This window comes from Manis pentadactyla, chromosome 10 (assembly GCF_030020395.1).
Source record: "Manis pentadactyla isolate mManPen7 chromosome 10, mManPen7.hap1, whole genome shotgun sequence".
Taxonomy (NCBI): Eukaryota; Metazoa; Chordata; class Mammalia; order Pholidota; family Manidae; genus Manis; species Manis pentadactyla.
In genome coordinates this window covers 15,376,985-15,397,772 of record NC_080028.1, presented here as the reverse complement: position 1 = coordinate 15,397,772, position 20,788 = coordinate 15,376,985, and the positions used below count along the sequence as shown (strand labels likewise).

The 20,788-nt window shown below is 49.1% G+C and overlaps 1 protein-coding gene across 1 annotated transcript; it reads right to left on the bottom strand.

The window, feature by feature from the left end:
- Window positions 1-11,086: 11,086 nt before the first annotated feature.
- CKAP4 (cytoskeleton associated protein 4) lies at window positions 11,087-20,482 on the bottom strand. Its single transcript, XM_036891313.2, has 2 exons — window positions 19,763-20,482; window positions 11,087-13,519 (listed from the first exon to the last, which is right to left on the bottom strand). The coding sequence occupies exons 1-2, from the start codon at window positions 20,204-20,206 to the stop codon at window positions 12,206-12,208; spliced, it is 1,758 nt and encodes a 585-aa protein (XP_036747208.2). The 5' UTR covers window positions 20,207-20,482; the 3' UTR covers window positions 11,087-12,205.
- Between the last annotated feature and the right edge of the window lie 306 nt (window positions 20,483-20,788).

Genomic DNA, 20,788 nt, shown 5'->3' with positions numbered 1-20,788 from the left:
AAGCTCTGCCAGGACCTTGATGTTAGCCCAATGACACCGATTTCAGACTCCTACCTCCAGAACTATAAAGGCATAAATTCGTGTTGTTTTAAGGCACTACGTTTATGCTCATCTGTTACCAGCCATATGAAACTCATTCAAGTCACTCAGTACAAGTGCTTTAATAACCACTCTCTGCTACTTGCTCTCACATCCCTACCTAAGATTTCAGGTGAGTGACTTAGCAAGAGAGCAGGTAGTGCAAACCCTCGCAGAGGAGACAGGGATAAACACGGGGCTTTACTACCCAGGGGCCCAGGGTCACTGAACCTCCAGTGGACCAGAGCCAGATGTCACAGTCACTCAACTGGGAGCTTCAGAACTGCAGCTCCCCAGAATACCCAGAACCTGGAGGAGGTCAAGGAATTTATGATCTTTCCAACAAACACTTACTATGCTTTCCACCCTTACTCAGAACCAAAAGATTTTGTCCCAACCAGGTCCATCCTGGCAAAAATGGGGCCATCCACAGGAATTTAGCACAGCCGTGGCTATTTTGCATCCAACATGAGAAGTGCTAAGGGAAAAGCAGCCTCCTTTTCTGCCACCGTTGACAGTGTTTCACTCACCCTCTATAATAGCCCCGTGTTATTGCTGGTTTTGTGTGTTTTTCTTTTTTTCCTCCATAAACAATGTAATTTGCCTTTGCTTTTGAGAAAGCTCCTTGGAGAAAGTGGGAAAAAAAATGTTGTTTTTCCAGGATCCCTCCCTAAGGTTTAAGACTGCATGCAGGTCTCCAGATTTTTCTGAGGAAAAGTTCCACAAGCATTCTGCCAAGCCGAGAGCTCTCTCGCCTGGCACGGGGAGCGTTGTTTTTGGCAGCCATTGGGTCGGCGGGGCACACCTGCTAGAAGCAGCCATCTCTAGGGCTTGGCAGAAGCGGGAGCTGGGTGGAGAGAGAAACGGCGCGGCCACGGCAGGTGGGCAGCGCGGAAGTGAGAGCCAGGGGCTGGGGTTGGGGGCGCCCGGGCGTAATGGGACACACCTGTTGGAAACAGCCTCCCAAGGGAGCCCTCGAGTCCCGGGCAATTTTTATGACCATGTGCCTTGAAAACACAGACCAAGAAATTGTGATAACAAGGAAGAGGAGAGTCTTGGGTGAGGAGCAGGGGAGGGTGGGTTGCCGGAAGTGGGTGGAGAAGGGAAATAAGGAATGGGAAAGGGAGATGGTGGGAGGCAGAGAGAGGAGAGGGAAGATGGGCTGCTGCAGGGGAGAAACCATGAATGTCAGGGTTACACATACTACTTTTCAGAATTCGTGACTGGGAAAAAGACTCAGCCCCAAGCTCTGACATATTCTAAGTGCAGATCACTTCAGTTCACATTCTTTCCTCGCCTGGGAGACTTGAGACGCAAGAGGCGGCGGGCAGCCGGTCCCCCTGGTCCTGGCTCACCGAGGCCTGCCGGAGCCCAGGGCTCAGCTGGGAGGTGCTGGCAGTGTCGGGAACGGGAAGCTGCTCCGTAGCCTCCTGCTTCCAGGGCTTGCAGGGAGTGAGGAAGGAAACCCAGCACCCAGGCAGGCCTCTAACTACCAAAACGTGCCCTCTGAATTGGCTAACCAGACCCTTCTAGAAAGCTGCTAGCTTAACTAAAGGTGTTAAATGCCTGGTGGAGGATTCAGGACCTCCGCTAAATTGTAGATGATAGACAGCTGGGGAGAGATGTATACGAGGAACATTTACATACAGGTATATATTACAGAGACATATGCAAAGAAAAAAAAAAATCCCAGGAGAAAATAAACCAAAAAGCAGTTATCTCAACTTCTGCTTCTGGGCAAGGTGGAATTACCTTGGAAAAATACAGGATTTATCCACCTCTCTAAAACCACAAGAAACAGAGCCAAATGTATGAAACAATGATTTTCAAAATACTGGGCATCAGGCAACAAAGGACAGAGATCCCTGAAAGAAGGGAAACGAGGGGAGTCCTACATGTGTGTATATAGTCAACAAATCTTCATCCAGCCCCCACTGTGTGCCAGGGACCACAGCAGTATTGGGGAATAGAGCAGTCATCAAGACCCACAGAGCTTACACCAGGCAAACAAATAAAATGACTGCCTCATCACCATAGTTTGTCACATCTAAGATGGCATTGCTTTTAAGTGGCACCAATTATTTTACATACCACTCAAAAAGAAAAACGCTACCAAAGAGACTTCTGAGACACATTCGATTTTAAGATGCATGTCTTGACTTCAGAGATATTAAAGTGTTTAGAAACGTACACATTAGAAAACCAAGGGAATAGAGTACAATTACAATTATGGTAAGAGCTGAGACAAAGAAACCCAGAATCCCAGAAGACTACAAGTCAGAAGGATCTGAGTTAGCCTGGAGAATCACAGAAGCCTTGCGTGAGCATGTAGCATTTGAGCTGAGGTCAAAGAGATGAGCAAGTGTTGATCTGGTGAAGGTGGGTAGTGGGAAGAACATTCCAGGCAGAGGGGTCAGATTGTGCACAGTTGCTGAGGCGGTAAGGAGTTTTGCATTGGTTGGGAACTGAATGGTTAATGTGTTTCTAGTGTCAATTTAGGGACTCCAGTGTGATTTGGGGCCTACCCTTGGAGCAACACAGGGCACCACAGGTTTTAAGCAAAGGCGTGGCGTGATTAGATTTGTCTTGCTAAAACATCACTTTGGCTTCTGCGTGAAGGATGGACTGGGGGAAGTAAGGACACCCATCAGGAGGTAATTCTAAGAATCTGAACAGGAGAAGACAGTGGTTTGGACTACAGTCATGGCAGTGGAGAACAGGAAAAGTTCTTGAGAAATATGCAGAAAGATGCATCAATCAGATTTAGTGATTGGATGTGGGCAGTGAGAGAGAGGGAGGTGAAAGGACTTCCATTTCTGATATGAGAAACTGGAAAGATGGAAAAGCCACCTACTCAGATACAGTTCACTGGGGAAGGAGAAGGTTTCAGAGGAGTATATAATGAGCTCATTCAGGACACAATGAATTTAATAAGCTTATACACTTCATGAGTCTTGACTGCAATCAACACAAAACAACCCTGGGTTGTAAGAATATCAGTGGCTCACTACTCCATTAGTAAGGCTAGAGACACAGTCACTGAAAATATTCAGACAAGAGGGAAGCAAAGTTCATACGAAACAGCATCGTCACCCCTGGACACTTGCCTCTTCAATCTTGGATGCTTAATGTCTTCAGTCTCACTACAAATAATCTCTGATCATCTCTGTATCTCAAAGACTCAAAGCTCTAGGCTCAGAGTCTGTGACTGGCTGAGAACTAGAAAAGAGAACAGCTGTGCATTTTACCCCAAAGAGAAAGATTGTGCCCTTGACAGAGTCTGCTATGAGGTCTTCAGACATCCAAGTGGAAATGTCTTTAACCAGAGCTGGTCCAGAAGAGAGGGCTGGACTGGAGATAGACCCTTGGTGTCCTCAGCCTATGGGGGGTATGCTGAGCCCAGGAGCAGATGACACCCCCAGGAAGAGAGGACAGAGTAAGGAGACAGGGCTGCCCATGACCAAGCCCTTAGGTCTGGTAGAGGAAGAGAAGCCTGCACAGATCCCAAGAGGGGGCAGCCAAGGGAATGAGAAGAAAATCAGAAGCATGAAGTAAGGTGGATGCACACGAGGGGTGAGCACCTGTAGCAAACACAGCTGAGAGGTCAAGGAGAGAGCGGGACCAGAAGATCTTGGGTCTTGGAAGTCACTGTGCCTTCAGCAGGAACCCTTTTAATAGCACGAAGGGGAATTCAGACAGAGGGGACTGAAAAGGGAAGAGAAGATGAGGGTAGGTGACTCCTTCAAGAAGTTTGCCTGTGGGCTAGAGGCAAAGGTGTGATGGGCACTGGGGGTTTTTCTCTTCTCTTTTAATTCCTGAATAGAGGAGAGACGAACAAGTTTAAGACTTGGCCAGTCAGTGGACACTTGAAGAGTCAGGGGAGAAGAGGCTGAAGATAGAGGAGTGAGGAGATGGAGAGTGTCTCATTCTGGGTGGTTGGGGTCATTCATTCCACAAAGATTATTAAACACTTAGCCACATGCTCAGGCACCAGAGCACAGTGGTCCAGAACACAGCCTCGAGAATGTTCAGATCCTGATTCTGTCCTGACAAGCCAAGTGATCTTGGTCAAGTCTTGTAACCTCTGTGAGCCTCAATTTCCTCAGCAATAAAGTGAGGCTAATAATATAACATATTTCACATGCTTGTGTGGAATAAACAAGTTAAAGCAGGAAAACAATATCAGCATGTAATAAGCATGTGTTACAGGCTTAGTATTTAATATCTTTTCTCCTAGGATTTTTTTCTCTGCATATATTAGTCTCTGAAATGTAGATATGAATGTGTATTTTCAACACATCTTCATCGGGTGCCTATTGACAATGTGCTAAGCACTTCAATGCCCACAAATACTCTGTGAGGTGGGTTCTATTATAATCATCCTCATTTTACAGGGAGGAACTGAGAAAATGAGATGTTAGGTAATATGCCCAAAGTCAGACACCCAGACGGCTGAGATACAGAGCCTGTGTTCCTAGCCACTAGGCTATCCTGCCCCCACCAGCTTCAAGAAGTCCCAGGGTAACAGGACGTGAGATAAAAGGTCCATAGCCAGCACATGCAGGAATAGGCTGGAAAGTAGGAAGCATGGTAGGAGGCTCCTGAACAAGGTTCTCCTGCCCAGAGTTTATATTTTTACAGCTTTTGGGTGAGTCTTGGCAGAGTTAGAGGCATGCAATGGAAATGCATATACACTGAACCACCAAAAATACCCATTCATCTCTAAATGACAAGCTAGACGCATAAAACACAATCTCTGTCCCTGACATCTGGGGCACCCACTCAGATGACTCCACTGGAGACCCTGCCCAACGTCAGCAGGGAAGTCCAGGATTCCAGTGGGGTTTCTGAAGTATAGCCAGGCATGTTCAGGGGAGCTGTGCTGAGCCAGAAGGGATTTTGCCTGCTGACTTCACTTTTTTATCTCTGCCAAGGAGCACCCCGAGGCCACCAAAGGCTCTGCATCAAGCCATTTCTGGAAGGGATTTCCATCAAGGAATAAAGGTCTCTGCTACTACAAAATGCAGAGATGGGCCAGCAGCCAAGGTGTGGTGTTTGTGATTGTGTCTTTGGATTAAGCATTCACCCCAACAAGGGCAGGAGCAGACTGCGATGCTGGATTCCAAACTACCTGGGGTGGTTTGACGTGCTGCCCGTCCCAAGCACGTGACCCTAAGAGAGTTATTTAATGCTTTTTCTCCCTGCTGGATTCACTTAGAGAGATCTGAGCTCCACAGAAGAAACTTGACAGTTGCACACACCACCCCCTCCCCAGTCCCCATGTCCCCCGTCCTCCCGCCCGCCCCCCATCCCCATTCTGTTCTGATTTCTTCCTTACATAAGGCTATTTGGAGTTCTTGGCTAACTCATCCCTATTCTCTCCTGACAAGATCACAGAACTTTAGAGCCAAAAGTGGGAAATCTGGGCCAGGCAGATCACAGCTACTTCCAAGCAGAGGAGGGACTAGAACCCGAAGCTTTCTGAACTAGTTAGCCCCTGCTCTGTCCTCTGCACTACACTGCCCTCTTCTGGCACTGGAGGGAAATTGCCTTTCTGGGTCACACCTCGTTTCCTTGAGGCTGTGACACCACCTCAGGGCAGACTTTCTCTGCAGGGTGGCTCCAGGGATTGACCTCTAAGCTGTGTCTCTCTTTGCAAATCTCACTCGCTCTCTCTTGCACCCCTCCTTACCTCAGGGAGCCCGGTTCCTCCTGGGGAGGATGGCGGGAGGCAGACATCTGTGGAAGGAGGCAAAAAAGAACCATGGAGCTGAAGCTGGGCTGAGGGGAGGGGCTGCCCTGGGCTTTGGATCTCGGCTAGAAGAGCCCCTGCTCTTAGCAGGAGAAACCATACTGCGTGACAGAAAAACCCAAAGATCTCTGATAGAAAAAGCTGTGGAGCCCCAGGGCTTAAAAGAGATTTAAAAATAGCCCAAAGTTCTCATGTCTCAGGGTGACAATTTCCACTAATTCATCTCATATGCTACAAGGATCAAAACCCCAAATGCCTTTGAGAGCCAGACACAGGTCCTAAATGCACGGAGCAGCAGCCGCACATGAATGGTGGGAACTGTGAGCATCAGGAGAACATGGGCCCACCGGATGTTGCTCGGAGCCAAAATTTTCAACACGCATTTTGCTGGCCAGCTATAGGCTTGTTTCACGAGCCTCATATTTTCAACTCCCTGCCTTAGAGTCCTTTTTTAAGTAGTAAATACTACCTAATATTAGTAGTAGTAAAAAATATTATTTTTTAATAAACATTACTGAGCACCCTACTACGTGACGGGCACCATTCTAAACACGTAAGATGTAGTAACTATTTTAAGCCTCACACAACCTTATGAGTAGGTGTAATCTTTAGCATCATCCCCATTTGTAATGGGAAACTTAGGCACGGAGCACTTCGGTAGCTTTCACTGTTTCCAGACAGAAAGTGGTTTGGCTGGGATTTGAACTCGCAGGCTCTAGGAACCAGTTTCTAACCACCAGGTAATATATGCACAGTACAAGTTTATAGAGTTGCACCTTGGACATGAGGGGATTCTGATTTCATCACTATGGAAAAGGGAGTGTGAATTTTAGTGAGCAGAGAACAGTTGCTGGAGACGGACAAATGTGAGTCTGAATCCTGGTCCCACCATTTACTGTGTGACCCCAGGCAAATTAGTGAACCTTTCTTAGCTGCAGTGACAGATCAGCAAATCAGAGACAGCTGTTCTTACTCCCTAGATAATTGCCAAGATTAAGTGAGATAATAAATGTGTTCAACCTGACAACGACATAAAACACAGATATACAATGTGAGTGGCTGCTATTCATGTTAACAATGAAGCGTGCAATATTGGACTGAGATGCTGCAGGGGTCAGTGCCTGCCCTTCTGAACGAGTTGGACCTGGGAAGGATAAAGGGCCCTTAGGAATCTCTAAGCTTTTACCAGCAGAACATTCCTATTAACAAAATCCTTTATCTTTACCTAAGTTTTCAGAGAGAGCTGGTTAGAGGTAGAGTATACTATTGAAAAGTGTTTGTGTTACATGAAACAGCTTTTCCAAGTAGTGGATCTTCTTGATATATTTTAATCGTACAGCTGTTATTTATCCTCCTTTGTAAAACCCAACAGATAAAAAAAAATGAAGAAATCATTCCTGTGATCCCCAACTCAGACACTAGATGGTGTTAAATTCACTTCCAGCAGCAAAAGCCATAAGGCCACTAGTCCTACTGATTTGGGGCTATTCCCCAGCTGAAAATTCAAGAGTTTGAGCTATTTCAGATTTGTTACTGGGGCATCCAGGCATCTTCTGAAAGTAAACAGACTTCAGATGGGGTTACACAACATGTCAACCCAGCCTGGCAACTATCCCCAATAACAAATCTAACAAATCACTGGCCCCTCTCCGATAAGAAAGAAAATAAGTGAACACCCACAGTATGCCAAACACCGAAGGGAAGTAGGAATACAGCTTTGGTTGGATAGAAGGCGTTCCTGCCCTCCCCGCTCCTCCCCGGGCATTTTCTCACCCTCTTGTCCTTTTTCTGTCAGACCTCCTGCCGCCCGTGGGAAGCTCCCAAAGAATTATACATGATGATAAAGTCAAGGGAAGTTGGAGCTAGAAGAGAACTTGGACACTATTTTATCACCCTCTTCATTTCCAGAGAGAAGACACGGAGGCCCAGAGAGAAAAGATGAATTATCCAAGGCAACACAGGCAAGAAGACCAGAACTATGCCCAGCGTCCTGATCCCAGGTCCTTATCACCCAGCCTGTGTCCTAACAACCCCAGCGGAGGCTCTTCCAAGCAGAGCAAATCATCCCAGCAAGTGAGAAAGAAAGACATATGTTCCTGAGCTTCTAAGAGTGACCCCGTGGGACAGCAGACCTCGTAACACTGGGCAACTACACCCGATTGGTAACGAGCATTTCAACAGAACATTACCAGGTATTTAAACACAGATAGGCTGCGGTTTCCCCACCCATTGCCCAACAGGTATTGCATCTGGTTGTTCATGACCAACGCATTCAGCACAGTCAAGGTGCCCCTCCCCTCCCCACCCAGAATGCAGTTCTCTGCTCACAGGAACTCAGCTGCCCTGATCCTTTGCTTGTTTGAGAAATTTGCTTAGGCCTGGGGTGGAGCCAAAACAAATTGCGGAGAAGAGAGAGAAGTAGGCCCAATCTCCCTGACAGCTGGTTTGTGAGCTTGGGGGAGCAGCTTCCTGTCTCAGAGGCTCAGTGTCCCCATCTGTAAAGTAAGGAAGTTTGATTAGAACCCCTTTTTGACCTGAGCTCTCTAAGACCTGCCAGGTAGCTATTTAACTATCACTGTTATGAAAAGTAATTAATCTGGCTTAAATACTTCATAAAGTATATGGAGGTTGTCATTTGTTTTCTGATCTGTGCTACTTTAAATAATAAAAGCGTGTTTTTCCCTTTGCATGTCTTCCACCTTCTAAAAATGTTTAATTACAAAATATTGCTGACATACAAAAAGGTACCAAAAATATGGGGAGATGGACATGTGTGTGATAAGCAAATATAGCAACATGCTCATTGCACTAAATAGTAGATATGTGAGTGCTCACTGGACAATTCTTTCAACTTTTGTTTGAATCTTCATAATAAAATGTTGAGAGGAGGAAAGGTATTAAGAGTATCATGAACACTGAGGTAGCCCCCGCTTAGCCTAAGCAATCAAACAACCTGAATTTGAACATTCTGTCTCCTAGTCATTTCTTGATATTTTACTACAATATATAGTATTATTTTGCATGGTTGCTTAATTTTATTTACAAGTTTTCATACTGTGTGTTTTCTCCTGCAGCTTGCTTTTGTTTTTTTGTTTTTAGTTGGAGATTCATCCTGATTGGTACATAGAATTAGGATTTATTCATTTTTATTATTGTTTTGAGGTTCATTGTATGAACAACTGACAATGTTAATTATTGGTCAGGTTGCCAGATTTTTTTTAGTTGTTTCCTATTTTTTTAGTCATAAGTAGTGCTACTATGCCCATTCTTTACATGGCTCCGTGTCACCATGTGTACATATGAAAGGTGGTATGGTGATGTAAGATCCTGCATGGTAAAGAATATGGCTTTGGAGCTTCAGGCATAGCTGGATCCAGGTGTTCAAACTATGTCACCAGAAACCTGTCTGTTACCATCTCTTGGCTCTGCTTTCCTCCACACTGACTACATTCTGTGGCCTCTCCACATGTGATGGCCCCTAATGGCTCTGGGATTGTATCCTGCCAGTTTGGCAGCCTCAGTAGACAGAGGGCACCTCTTTCTAGAAAGTCCCAACAACTATCAATGGACCAGATGGTGACACGTGTTCTTCTTGAACAAGACAGATAGGGAAAACAGGATTTCTCATTGGCTACCTGGGCCACGTGCTCATCCATCAGTCTTACCAGAGTCAAAGGGACTGAAGGTGGAAGAGTGACTGTTACCAGTTAAAAGAGGCTGCAGGCTGGGAAGGCTACAGCCAAGAGCCAGTACGTCTGTCCCTCCTGTATGCATACCTTTACTGCTGCATGGGATTACAGCTCCATTTACATATCCCTATCCCTGTTCATCTGGGAATCCCTCAAGGAAAGGCTCCCTCATCTTTCATCCCGTCTCCCAGAGCAGAAGCAGCTCAGTGCCCAGGTGATAATAAATAGCCACTCATGGAGTCAATCCCTTGACCAAATGCAGCCTGAGGGGTAGAGCAGTCGAACCCCTTGCCTCTGTAGTTTTCCCTTCTCTCCTGTGGACCCACACTGAGAAGCAAGAGCAAGAACATTTCCACCATGCCTCTCTCCTTCCTCTGAGTCACTGACCAGCAAGGTGGAGACCCCAAAATGCACTGTCCTCTCAAAAGTCCACATGTACTCCAGTAGTTGCTGTTATTGAACACCTGCTATGTGCCATGTATTTTCATACACAACAGGGGCAAGATATATCAAAGACAGGAATGTGTTGAGTCTTCTGTAAATATACTAAGAACAGATATACATTTTGATCACCAAGGATTCCTAACACCATACAGGGCCCATCCTGATTCACAAACTGCTTTGGGAAAACGTCATGCCCGGGATTGTGAAGCCTGAGGGATGCTGCCTCAGGGACCCGGGATAGCTGGCAGCGAACTTCAGAGATGAGTGGCCCTCCAGCCAGAAAGGAGGGCATGAAGCTACATGTTCACTCTGCTCTTGGCCTTCCTCCACTCCCTGGGCGGGAGAGAAAGAGCTCCTGAAGCCTCAGGCTCTGCAACAGGCAACAGTGGAAGCTGCACAGGTCAGCGTGGCCTTACCGATGCTGGTGAAGGTGTGAAGGACGCCGTCACGGTTCAGAGCAGGACTGGGTTCAAACCTCAGCCCTGCCATTTCCTAGCTAATGATCTTAAACGACGCTTCTCAGCCTGCTGCCCCTCTGTGAAATGGGGAGTGATGCCACCCACCCCCGGGGAACATTAGGAGGAATAAGCAGAGGACAAAGAAGTGCTTGGCACAATGCCTGGCACACAGGCCTCAATAAACAGCATGTTATTGTTAAGTGGTAGATGGAGGGCAACCTGGGAAGTAAAGGAAACATGTCCAAGTCTGCACAGGGGCTGAAGTTTACAAAGATGTTCTACTAGTGCTTCTCAAACCTGGCTTCACATTACGATAAATGCTAGTGCTGCAGCCCCCACCCCCTTATACTCGCTGACTCCAAATACATGGGGGTGGGCCCACGCATTTTTTTTAAAGCTTCCAGAAGATTATACTAGGTAATTAGGGTTGAAACCATCTGCTGTAGCTAAGAATTAAAGTCAAGCAATGACCTATAAACAAACCTGCTGATAGTCAATCAAAAATATGTCCCCAGGCCTACGAGTGAAGATAACTTGGTTTTAAATTGAAAAAAAAAAAAACACTTAAAATTGAAAACTTACCTATCTTTCTAATCCTAAATGCTACACATGAATAAAATACCAGGCAATTACTAAATTCACAGAAAGTAACCACTCTGCAAAAGTCGTACCAAAGCTCAAGTGTTTATTAAGAATTAAAAATACTGTAAATAAGCCATACAGTTCATTTCACAGTAAACTAACTTTTTTTTTTTTTTTTCTTTTCTGAAGGGCAAGACAGCCATTAAAGAACAGTACAGCTCAAAGGGAAAGGGAAACAGCCAACAACTACAGAAAATGCACACATTCCTCACTGACAGATGGGGATCTGCTCTAACAGCAAACCTGGTCACGGACATGGTGGTAAAATAAAAAGACTTGGCCTCCATTCCCCAGGGAGTCAGCCCTCGCCGCTACAGACAGCTGTCACCACACATTTCCTGAAGAAATCCAAGGACTCCCCTTTCAGGGATTCTAAACCCACTCAGTTTGGGGACCTACCAAGAGGTGACACAGGCCGGCCACAGGGGACTCTGGGGTGCTAAGCCTTCACATTCAGAACCGTCTGGATTCTTTGCATAGTTACCTTTGAGATCACGAGACGACTCGGGAATGGGAAGGACACCCACCGCACGGGAGGCAACCTGTCAAGCAGCTGATTCTCTTCGAAGTAAAAACGGAGGGGCCTGTGCCCCTCCCGACTCAGAGCTGACGCTTAGGAGTTTTAACCAGTTTAAAGTGGAAGACAAGAAGTCAGTGACATCTCATGAAAACTTCAGCCGGAAGTATAAAAAAAATAATAAATTTTCCTTAAAGACAATTAGAGAGAAAAGTGCCTCCCCCCCCCCCCCCACTCTTCTTTTACTTGAAATCTGCCAGCCAGCCAGGGATTTTTTGAGGTTAAACTGCTTCAGCTCCACTCAGTCGAAGCCGCCGCCATTCTCTGAAACTAGGGACACCCCCCTAGAAGGCGCCTCTGATTCGCAGGGGCCGGGCCCTCAGACGGCAGCCAAGAGCAGAAGCAGAAAACTTGAGAAACCGATGGAGTGTGGTAATGATCGTCAATAAATTAACTGGGCACAAAAACACACAAAGCCTTGGTGTCCCATGTGGTGTCGACTGCTCTTTTAAGGGGGACAAAAACATGGGGGGGAGGGGAGGGGAGGGGCACCGGAGAAAACAAGACATTTTTTTGGTCATGAGAAACTGGACTTTTAAATCCGTGCCCCACACCCACAATTCATTTAGACTTTTTCATGAATCTTTTCAACTTTCACGAACAACCTATCCAGATCGTTTCTCAGGTCATCTAGCAAACCCTTGGCCGACTCCAAGTCGTTCCCGTTCGTTTCTATTTTCACGGAGTACGCCACCAAACCGTCCACGGCAGTCCTGAGCACGGTCAAGTCCGACTCCACCCGGCCGACGGAGGACCTCAGGTCGTCGAGAGAAGACAGCCTGTCCAGGACGTCCTGAGGAGGCGCCCAGGCCGGGCCCTGCCCGAGCAGCGTGTGGACCTGCTCCTGCACCTCCTGGAGCGCCTCCACGGCGCTGGGGAGCTCGCCCATGCCCCTCTTGAGCTCCTCCACGTCGCCGTAGAGCGAGAGCTGGGCCTCCCCCAGGCTCCTCACCGTGCTGGCCAGGCCGCGCCGGTCCGCCTCCGAGGAGCCCAGGCCCACCACGCGCTCCTGCAGGGCGGCCAGACGCTGCCCCTGCTCCTCGCTCCTCACCAGCAGGGCCTCCAGGCCCTCGCTCTGCCGCGCGGAGGCCGTCTGCGCAGCACGGACTCCATCCTCCACGGCCTGGAGCCTGGAGTCCAGGCCCTGATTCTTCTCCCGCAGCGCCTCTAAGGCATCAGAGTTTCTGAAAACTCTGTCTTCCGGCCTGAGGGTTTCAGCTTTCAGCTGCCGTAGCTCTTCCTCCAGCGTCCGGACCGCCTCGGGGAGGCGGGAGGCAGACTCCTCCGACTGGAGGATCTTCTCCGTGAGGGCCTGCAAAGTGAGGTGCTCGGAGTCTGCCGCCTCCTTGAACTTCTGCTGCTCCTGCTTGAGGCTCACCAGCTCTTTGACCTCAGTGTAGACATCAGACTCCATGGCCTGGAGGGTGCTTCTCAGGGCCTCAATGTCCTTCTCCTTGGACTTCACAGAGGTTTGTATTTCCTTCACAACTCCCTTCAAGGCTTTGAAATCCTGCTTGTAGGCCTCGGGGTCTCCCAGGGTGGCCACCTTCGCCTTCACGTCATTTATTTCCTGCTGGCTCCTCTTCTGGACTTCAGTGAAGACGGCGATGTTGTCGTTGATGGACCTGGTGAGTTCCGTCAGCCTCTCCTCCACCGTGTTCTCAAGGGACGTGAAGTCCCGCTCCCGGGCATCCTTCACCACGTGGATCCCATCCGAGAGGTCTTTAAGAATCTCATTCTGGAGCTTCTGCAGGACTTCACTGATGCGGTTGATCTCACTCTCCCCTTGCTTCACGGCTTTCTCTGTGAGATCCTGTTTATGTTGGGAGCTTCTCAAGATGGACTCAAAAGTTCCAAACGTGGCTTGCAGGGACTGCACCTGTAACCAGAATGCAGATGGTAACTCTTGAGAAGAGCTAATGGATTCTTAGGCAATACAGCTACATTTTTTTGGCAGCCCGCCTTCCACGTCCCTCCGCTTCTAGAACAGCACCATAGCTTTCCTTTGAGAAACCATCCTTCCACACACAATCCGTGTGGTTTGGAGGACCAGCCCCCAGTGCTCCAGGGGTGGTGTGTAACACAGGCCTAGCCAGTCAGCACATTCCACCCACCCACCCTCCTTCCAGAGCCATAGTGATCAGCGAGGGATGGGCATGGAGCCACAGCAGGCCAACAAGTCAATTCCAGGACTTCTGGTAAACTACTGAAAAAGAAAACCTTTATCTACTGGGATTGCTACCTGTAGCACAAGGAAAGGCTGGAGCAGCTCAGACCAGCACCTGAAGAACACCAGTCTAACAGTCAAACCAGCACAGAGGGAAGCACAATTCAGAGACTGAAAGATCAAGATCAAGTTCTGAAGACACAACTCGAATCTCTTGGGACAGATATACCTAAAGGAATCTACTCTTCAACTTTTTAGTTTGAGCCAATACATTCTCCCTCCCTCTCTTTAAGCCAGCTAAACTGAGTTTCTAGCTCTTACAACTGAAAAGAGTCTCTCAAGTTTTCATAGGAAAAAGGGTGAGCTATACGGGAGACACGGGCCTGGGAGATGAGACAAGGTCTGGGTCTCTGGGTGCAGCTTCTAGCTGTGTGGCCCTGAACAAGTCATTGCCCTCACCTCAAAACAGGATCAGTGGTCCAGATGATCCTTTAGCATTTCCTGGCTTTGTGAACATACCTGTTTGACACTATACATTCATTCTAAATAATGTTTAGAAGGTGGAGCCGTATACACCATCGGAAATTGTGAATGGTGCCTCGTAGTATTCTGAGATGTTATGTACTATAAACAAGGTCTGACCTGGTTTAATCTACTAAGAGGCTTGACCATATGATAATTAACGACCTTGGCTTCTTTCTGATGTAGCACACAAAATAAAACAAGAACCTGAATCTATCAAGCCTCTGGTTCTAAGTACCAATTCACAGAAAACATGTAAGAGGAACATGCCACAAGGATACAATCAGCCAAATCCATGATGTGGAAAATTCTAGAGGACAGATGACCAGGATCTTCAAAAATTAAATGGCATTTTTAAAGGGGTTAAGACAGGAAACTATTACAGATCAAAAGAAATCCAGGAGATTTTATCAATCAGATGTAATGCATGGACTTAATGGATTCTGATTCAAACAAAGTGTAAGAGAGACCTATTTTTGAAAAAGCAAAATCTAATTTTGAACTGGGTATTAGATAATAATCCAGAATTACTGTCAGCCTTATTAGTTGTACATACTGTGTTTTGCCAAAAGGAGAGAAACAGAACTCTTGTTAGAAACAAATCCTATAACACTTTGAGTGAACTCATCTGCCAAAGTTAGAGCAGAGCTCACTTTCTGCTGGGTGTGCCAGGGCAGCACAGGCCCTTCAGGGGCTTAGCACTCAAGTGCCAACATTTTCTGAAGCGCTGCACCTACTTGTGCTGCTGAGCCTTCCAGCTGAGGACCAGCCAGCCTCCCCGCCCATGCTACCCCCTGCTCACTTCCCAATACTGAGAACATGTAAAACAAGAGAGCCAGGTGGGCACCCAACAGGGAGGTACAGGACAGGATTTCAGGGTCAGACTGTGACTCCAGCCCAAAAAGAGCAGGAAAAAAAGGGTGGGGGTGTGTGTGGAGAGGGGTGGTGATTGAATGAAACAAGAATAGCAAAAACTTGATAATTATTAAAACTGGGGTTCATTGTATTGACCTCTTTTATTTATGCTTGAACACTTCCATGATAAAAAGTAACACATAAAATAGCATGGGCTCCGGAACCGGACTGCCTATGTTCAAATCCCAGCCTGGACACTTCCCAGCTGTGTGAACTTGGGCAGGTTATTTAGCATGTCTGTGCCTTGGCCTTCAGCTTCAGGATGGGACTCATAGGCTTATGTTAGGGAGAGTTAAGTGAGTTAATATATGTGAAGTGCTTAAATTGTGCCAAACACACTCTGAATGATCAATAAATGGTAGCAACTGTCATTATTGTTAAATCCTGCTTCTGAGGGAGCTCAGAAATCTGGAGATTCCTAGACCATTCTCATTATATCAAAGGGAAAATTTAAAAAGGCGTGTGACCAGAATGCCTGTGCTCTAGTTCCAGCCCCACCAATAACCAGTTCTGTGAGCAGGAATAGCCACCCTTGCTTTCCAAGTCCCAAGGTCCTTGTGTGTTAACAAAAAGGTTTCTAGAGTCCCTTCTTGCTTCTACCAGTCTGTGATTTTAAAACAGATTAGGATTTGGTTCTCAGGAACTCCAGAATACTAAATAATTTCCCTGCTCCACCAAATACAACCTAGTCATAAAGGACACTTTGAGAAGGTACTGGGGAGAGCTCACCTCTGAAACTAGGTTATCCATTCACAGTACCTGCCTGCACTGAGCACAGCCCTCGGGGTAGAGGCATGAATGGGTGAACAAGCTCCTGCAACACAGCAGGCGGTCACTGGGATTTCTGAATGAATCAAAGAATGAATTAACTAAAACAGCAAAGCCTGATGAAGACCAAGCTGGTCCATTTCCCTCCAATCCCTGGCTGTCGCCTCTAAACTGGGCCATCTCTTTACGAATGGCTAGGAAGTGGACAAGATCAGAGATTATGGGTGAAACAAAACAAACCAACCCCAACACTATGAAAAGAACACAGGAAGTGTCCCGCTAATGACGGTCTTCTGAGTTGTTCATCTTTATATGCAAAGACCTTATTATAATCAATAGGCAATGGAGGCTTCTTTCTGTTCCCCCACCATACATGGAGTGCCCACTAAGTGGCAGGCAGAATGCCAGAGAAAATGGCTAAGATGGCATCCCTGCCCTCAAGGAGCTTACAGCAGGCAGTGGGGGTAGAGAGCAGTAGCTAACATTGAATTCCAGGAGGCACTTACTGAACAGGAGTAATTATGAGAGTACTTCAGAGACACCATCTTGTCACATCTTCATAATTATCTCAAGAGGGGGTGGCTCCCATTGATCTCCATTTTACAAATGAGGTGACTCAGAAATATGGTAGAGCTGAGCCTCAAAATCCCAGAATGTTTGGCTTTGGAACCTGAGCTCTTAACCCTAGTGACATGCTAGGGCAGAGACATGCTCAAATCGCTGAGTGCCCGCAGGAGATGCTGCCTCTATCCAAAGCCCTGACTCCTCCCAGGCCAGAGTCAAGAGGAAAAACACCAAACATGACCAGAGAACTCACTCTTCCATAAATAGCTTCTAGTCTCACTAAGCTGTTCCCACCAGGCCTAAGCCTCTTCCTACAATCACTTCACGACACCTGGGCCTGCCAGGGCAACACAGGCCGTTCAGAAGGCCTAGCATTGAACTGCCAACATTTTATGAGCCCTGCACCCAGTTGTGCCTGCTGAGTCTTTCGGAAAAGGCCAAGCCAGACTCTCTGCCAACACTACAGCCGTTCAGTAGACCTGGGCCACTTCCCACGACCATGAGCACCTAGAGTACGAGTGAGACCAGGTGGGCACCCAATAGGAAGGTGGAGTAGAGTGCTTCAGAGTCACACGGCTCAGACTCCAATCCCAGCTCCACCACGTGGTGTGTATGTGACCCTGAACAAGTAACACACTGGCTCCAGGTTCAGTGGGCCCATCTGTGAAATGGGGCTAATAAATGGTACCTGCCTCAGAGGGTGGCTGGAGAGCACTTAACAGAATGGCTGGCCCATAGTGAAAACCAATTATGAGTAATAATACTGCAAGCATATGTCCCTGCTAAGAACCGAACCCCACACCCCATGCAGCCTCATACAGAGGTATAAAAGGGCTCAGGCTTCAGTTGTCAGAGGACCCAGAACTACACACTCCTGGATGCAAAGTAACTTATTTATTGACCACCCCAGAGGTGCAGACAGTAGTGCTCACATACTGGAGCAAATCCTAATACTGTTCTGGGCATGTTCTGAGTTTCGCATCAATGGGAAAAGCATTAACTGAGCATCTACTACATACCAGACAAGGCATGGGAAAGATTACAAAATGAACAGACAAGTGGGAGTTAAGCATGTTCCGGGAGTTAACCATGGTTTAAATCCTAGCCCTGTCATGGTTACTAGTTATTTAACTACGCAAAGGTGTTTAGCCTTCTTGTGCCTCACTGTCCTCATCTGCAAAAGGGGGATTTATTAATAGTTCTTACCTTGAGTTGTACCAGTTAAAAGAGACAAGTGCACAATAAATATGAATCATTAAATAACTGCTTGATTACACAACTAAATTAAAAGGAAGGTCACTGTTTCAACAGTTTATAGCAAGATGGATTCTTAAAAACCTGGACGAAGCACTCCCCTCACTGTGTGGATGGGACAACTGAGCCCCATAGAGGAAAGTAATTTGTACACAGCCGTGGTGGGCAAGGGGAGGAACCAGAACTGAGAGCATACAGCCCAATTTCTTCAAATCTCCCCTATGTGGGCCTCCCCTCTTGCTAATTCCTAAATGAAAAGAAAGATCACTGTTTCAACAGTTTCCAGCCAGGTGGATAGCTACAGGCAGGGGAGCCACCTGCAGTCCCTCAAACATGCTCAAGATAGTCCGCTGGCCTGTGTTTTGCATTCCTATGAACAATTACCAATCACCAACTAGACCGCCACTACCCTGGCCACTGCCATACAGGCGCCGGCAGAGTCCACACCATCTCACTTCCAAACTCGAACAGCAGAAACTCTCACCTGAAACCTACCTACGGCCTGCTCCACAGATAGGCTTCGTGTTACTTGTATGTTCGAACCCTCCACAGGGCCTACACAGAACCACATGACTACCAGACTTCAAAAAATATTATGAATGATTGGTAAGTGGGTGGATGAATGAGGAAACTGCAAGGCTAGTGATTATTCTCCAGCAGTATGTCTATTTTTTAAGAATGATTTGACTTGCAGGATAGGCAAAGCATACTGCCTACTTAAATCCCTTGGAAAAGCCACCTCCCTGGGCCCACAGCATTGAGCAGGCTGACTCATTCCAGTTGCTCTGCCAGTCTTAAGAGGAAATTCCTAGTCCTGCATACTCCACAAAAGTCGATAGAAACTTGGCAGGGCAGGCAGCATGCTGGGAAAAGGAGGCAGCAGTTCCGGGCTCAGAAGTGGTGGCGGGATTTTTTGTTTCAATCATGCAACCAAGTTTCATTAGGCAATGACATTAGTGGAGGATGAAGGAGGGAAAATGAGATTGAGGGAGCTGCACTTCATGTGGAAAAAACACAGATGGGCTGGAACCTAAGCAACTCTTGTGTTGAAAGTCAGGTCCACCTATACCTGAAATGCACCCCTGTGGACTTGGAACAGGACAGCAGCCTAGACATTCTCACGCAGTTTGCCACTCACCAGCTGGGGTGTTTATCAATTCACTTAAACGCTCTAGACCTCAATTTTCTGGTAGGGAAAATGGAGTCAAAACTGCCAGTCCTCCCTTCCTCCCAGAGTTGCTATTAAGATTAGACAATAAGTGAGTAAGAACTTCAAACACCATCTAAATGTACCTCCTGGTATTATTCACCAGTCTGACCTGGTATTTTTGGCCTTTCCTTTCCTCTAAGCTAAAATATGCTACTTCAAAGGCCCACATGGGTACACTGGTGCAATAAAGGACAAGGGCATAAAGATAGGAAATGTTTTATTTGAACTTTGCAAATGAGTAAGGTTACTAACTTTTCACTCCCCAGGCTCTGGGCCTATTAAAAACTGGCTCAGATGTTCCCCACAGGGAGAGCTGAGGTGCGGCCTTGCCCGCGGCTTCCAGGGATGCGCTGGCTTCCCTTCCAACCTCCTTTTCAGACAACTCCGCCCATTCAGCGGTCCCTAATCCAAAAAGAATGGGCTCCCTGGAGCCTGCCGGCTTCCTTACAGGTCACCGCTAATGTCCTGTGACAGGGCCCTTGGCCCACCCTCACCGCGGCGGTCCAGCCATCCCTCGGGGCCCCATTCCTCCGCGGTCATTTAACAAAGAGGGTCTGGGGGCTGCCTCGGAACTAGGGAGCCGGGGTGGAGGCGGCCCGGCGGGGCCGGCTGAGGACGAGAAGCCGCCTCCGGCCTCGGGGCCTGGGCAGGACTGGCGGCCCGGCCGGGAGGGCAAGAGGGGACACGGCCGAGGGCGCGGTTTGGGGCCCGGGGATACCCACCTTCTGCTCGACGCCCTGCAGGCCCTGGCCCAGCTCCTCCCTCTGCAGGGAGAAGTCCTGGTGGCTGCGCCGGACCTGCTGGACCTCCTCGAGTACGTGGTGGACACACCAGCCCGAGAAGGCGGCCGCCGCCACCAGGGCGAGGTAGAAGAGAAAGTTGAGCAGCCGGCCGAGCCTGCGCGAGCAGGACGCCGAGGACGAGGCGGCGGCGGCGGCGGCGGCGGACTTGCCGCCGCGGTGGCCGCCCTTGGCTTGCGCCTGGTTCTGCGGATGCTGCGGCGGGTGCTGCTGCGGGTGCGCCGCGGGCGGCGGCGGCTGCTGCTGCGGCGCCGGCGGCGGCTTCTTCGCCACGTCATCCGCGCCGCCCGACGGGTGGGCGCCCTTCTCCGAGGGGCTCGCGGCGCCGTGGCCGCCCTTGGAGCCCCTTTGTTTGGCCGAGGGCATGGCGGGCGCGGCGGCGGGCGAGGCCACGGGCTGCGAGGCGAGCGGGCGGGGCGCGCGGCCCGGGAAACTTGCTCGGGCTCCCGCGGGGCTGGGCGAGCGGCACGCGGGCGCTGCTGGCGTCGGAGCGGCCGGGAGAGAGGGAGCGGGCGGGCGGGCAGGCGGCAAGGAAGGAGGCCGGGCGCCGGAGGAAGGAGGAGGGGGCCTGCCGCCGCCGCGGCGCCGACCCCGCCTCCCGGGAAGAGGCCGGGAGAGCCGAGCCCGGAGCGCCTGCCACGCACGCGGGGCCGCCGGGCGCCCCTCCCCCTGCCGCCACGACCCCGAAGAGGGCGGGCCGAGCGGAGACCCGGGCGGCGGGGGCGGCGGGCGCGGAGGGTGGTGGCCGAGCGGGGCCTACGGCGGCCGGTGGGGTGGGGGTGCCTCTGCGGGGGCCACGAGGGCAGGGGAGGGGGACGTCCGGGTGTGGCGGGAGGGTGACCCGGCGTGTTCTACGGAGGCCCGGGCAGCGGCGAGGTGGGAGGGGCTACGGAGGCGGTGGGCCGGCAGGCGAAGGGGCCGAAGGGTGGGGATGGAGGGCAGGGGCGC

Bases quoted from the DNA above. Each gene is read 5' to 3' on its own strand.
- CKAP4 (XM_036891313.2), bottom strand. From the start codon at position 20,206: ATGCCCTCGGCCAAACAAAGGGGCTCCAAGGGCGGCCACGGCGCCGCG. The intron at 13,520-19,762 runs GTGGGTATCCCC...TTCTGGTTACAG, and splicing joins TGCAGGGCGTCGAGCAGAAG to GTGCAGTCCCTGCAAGCCAC.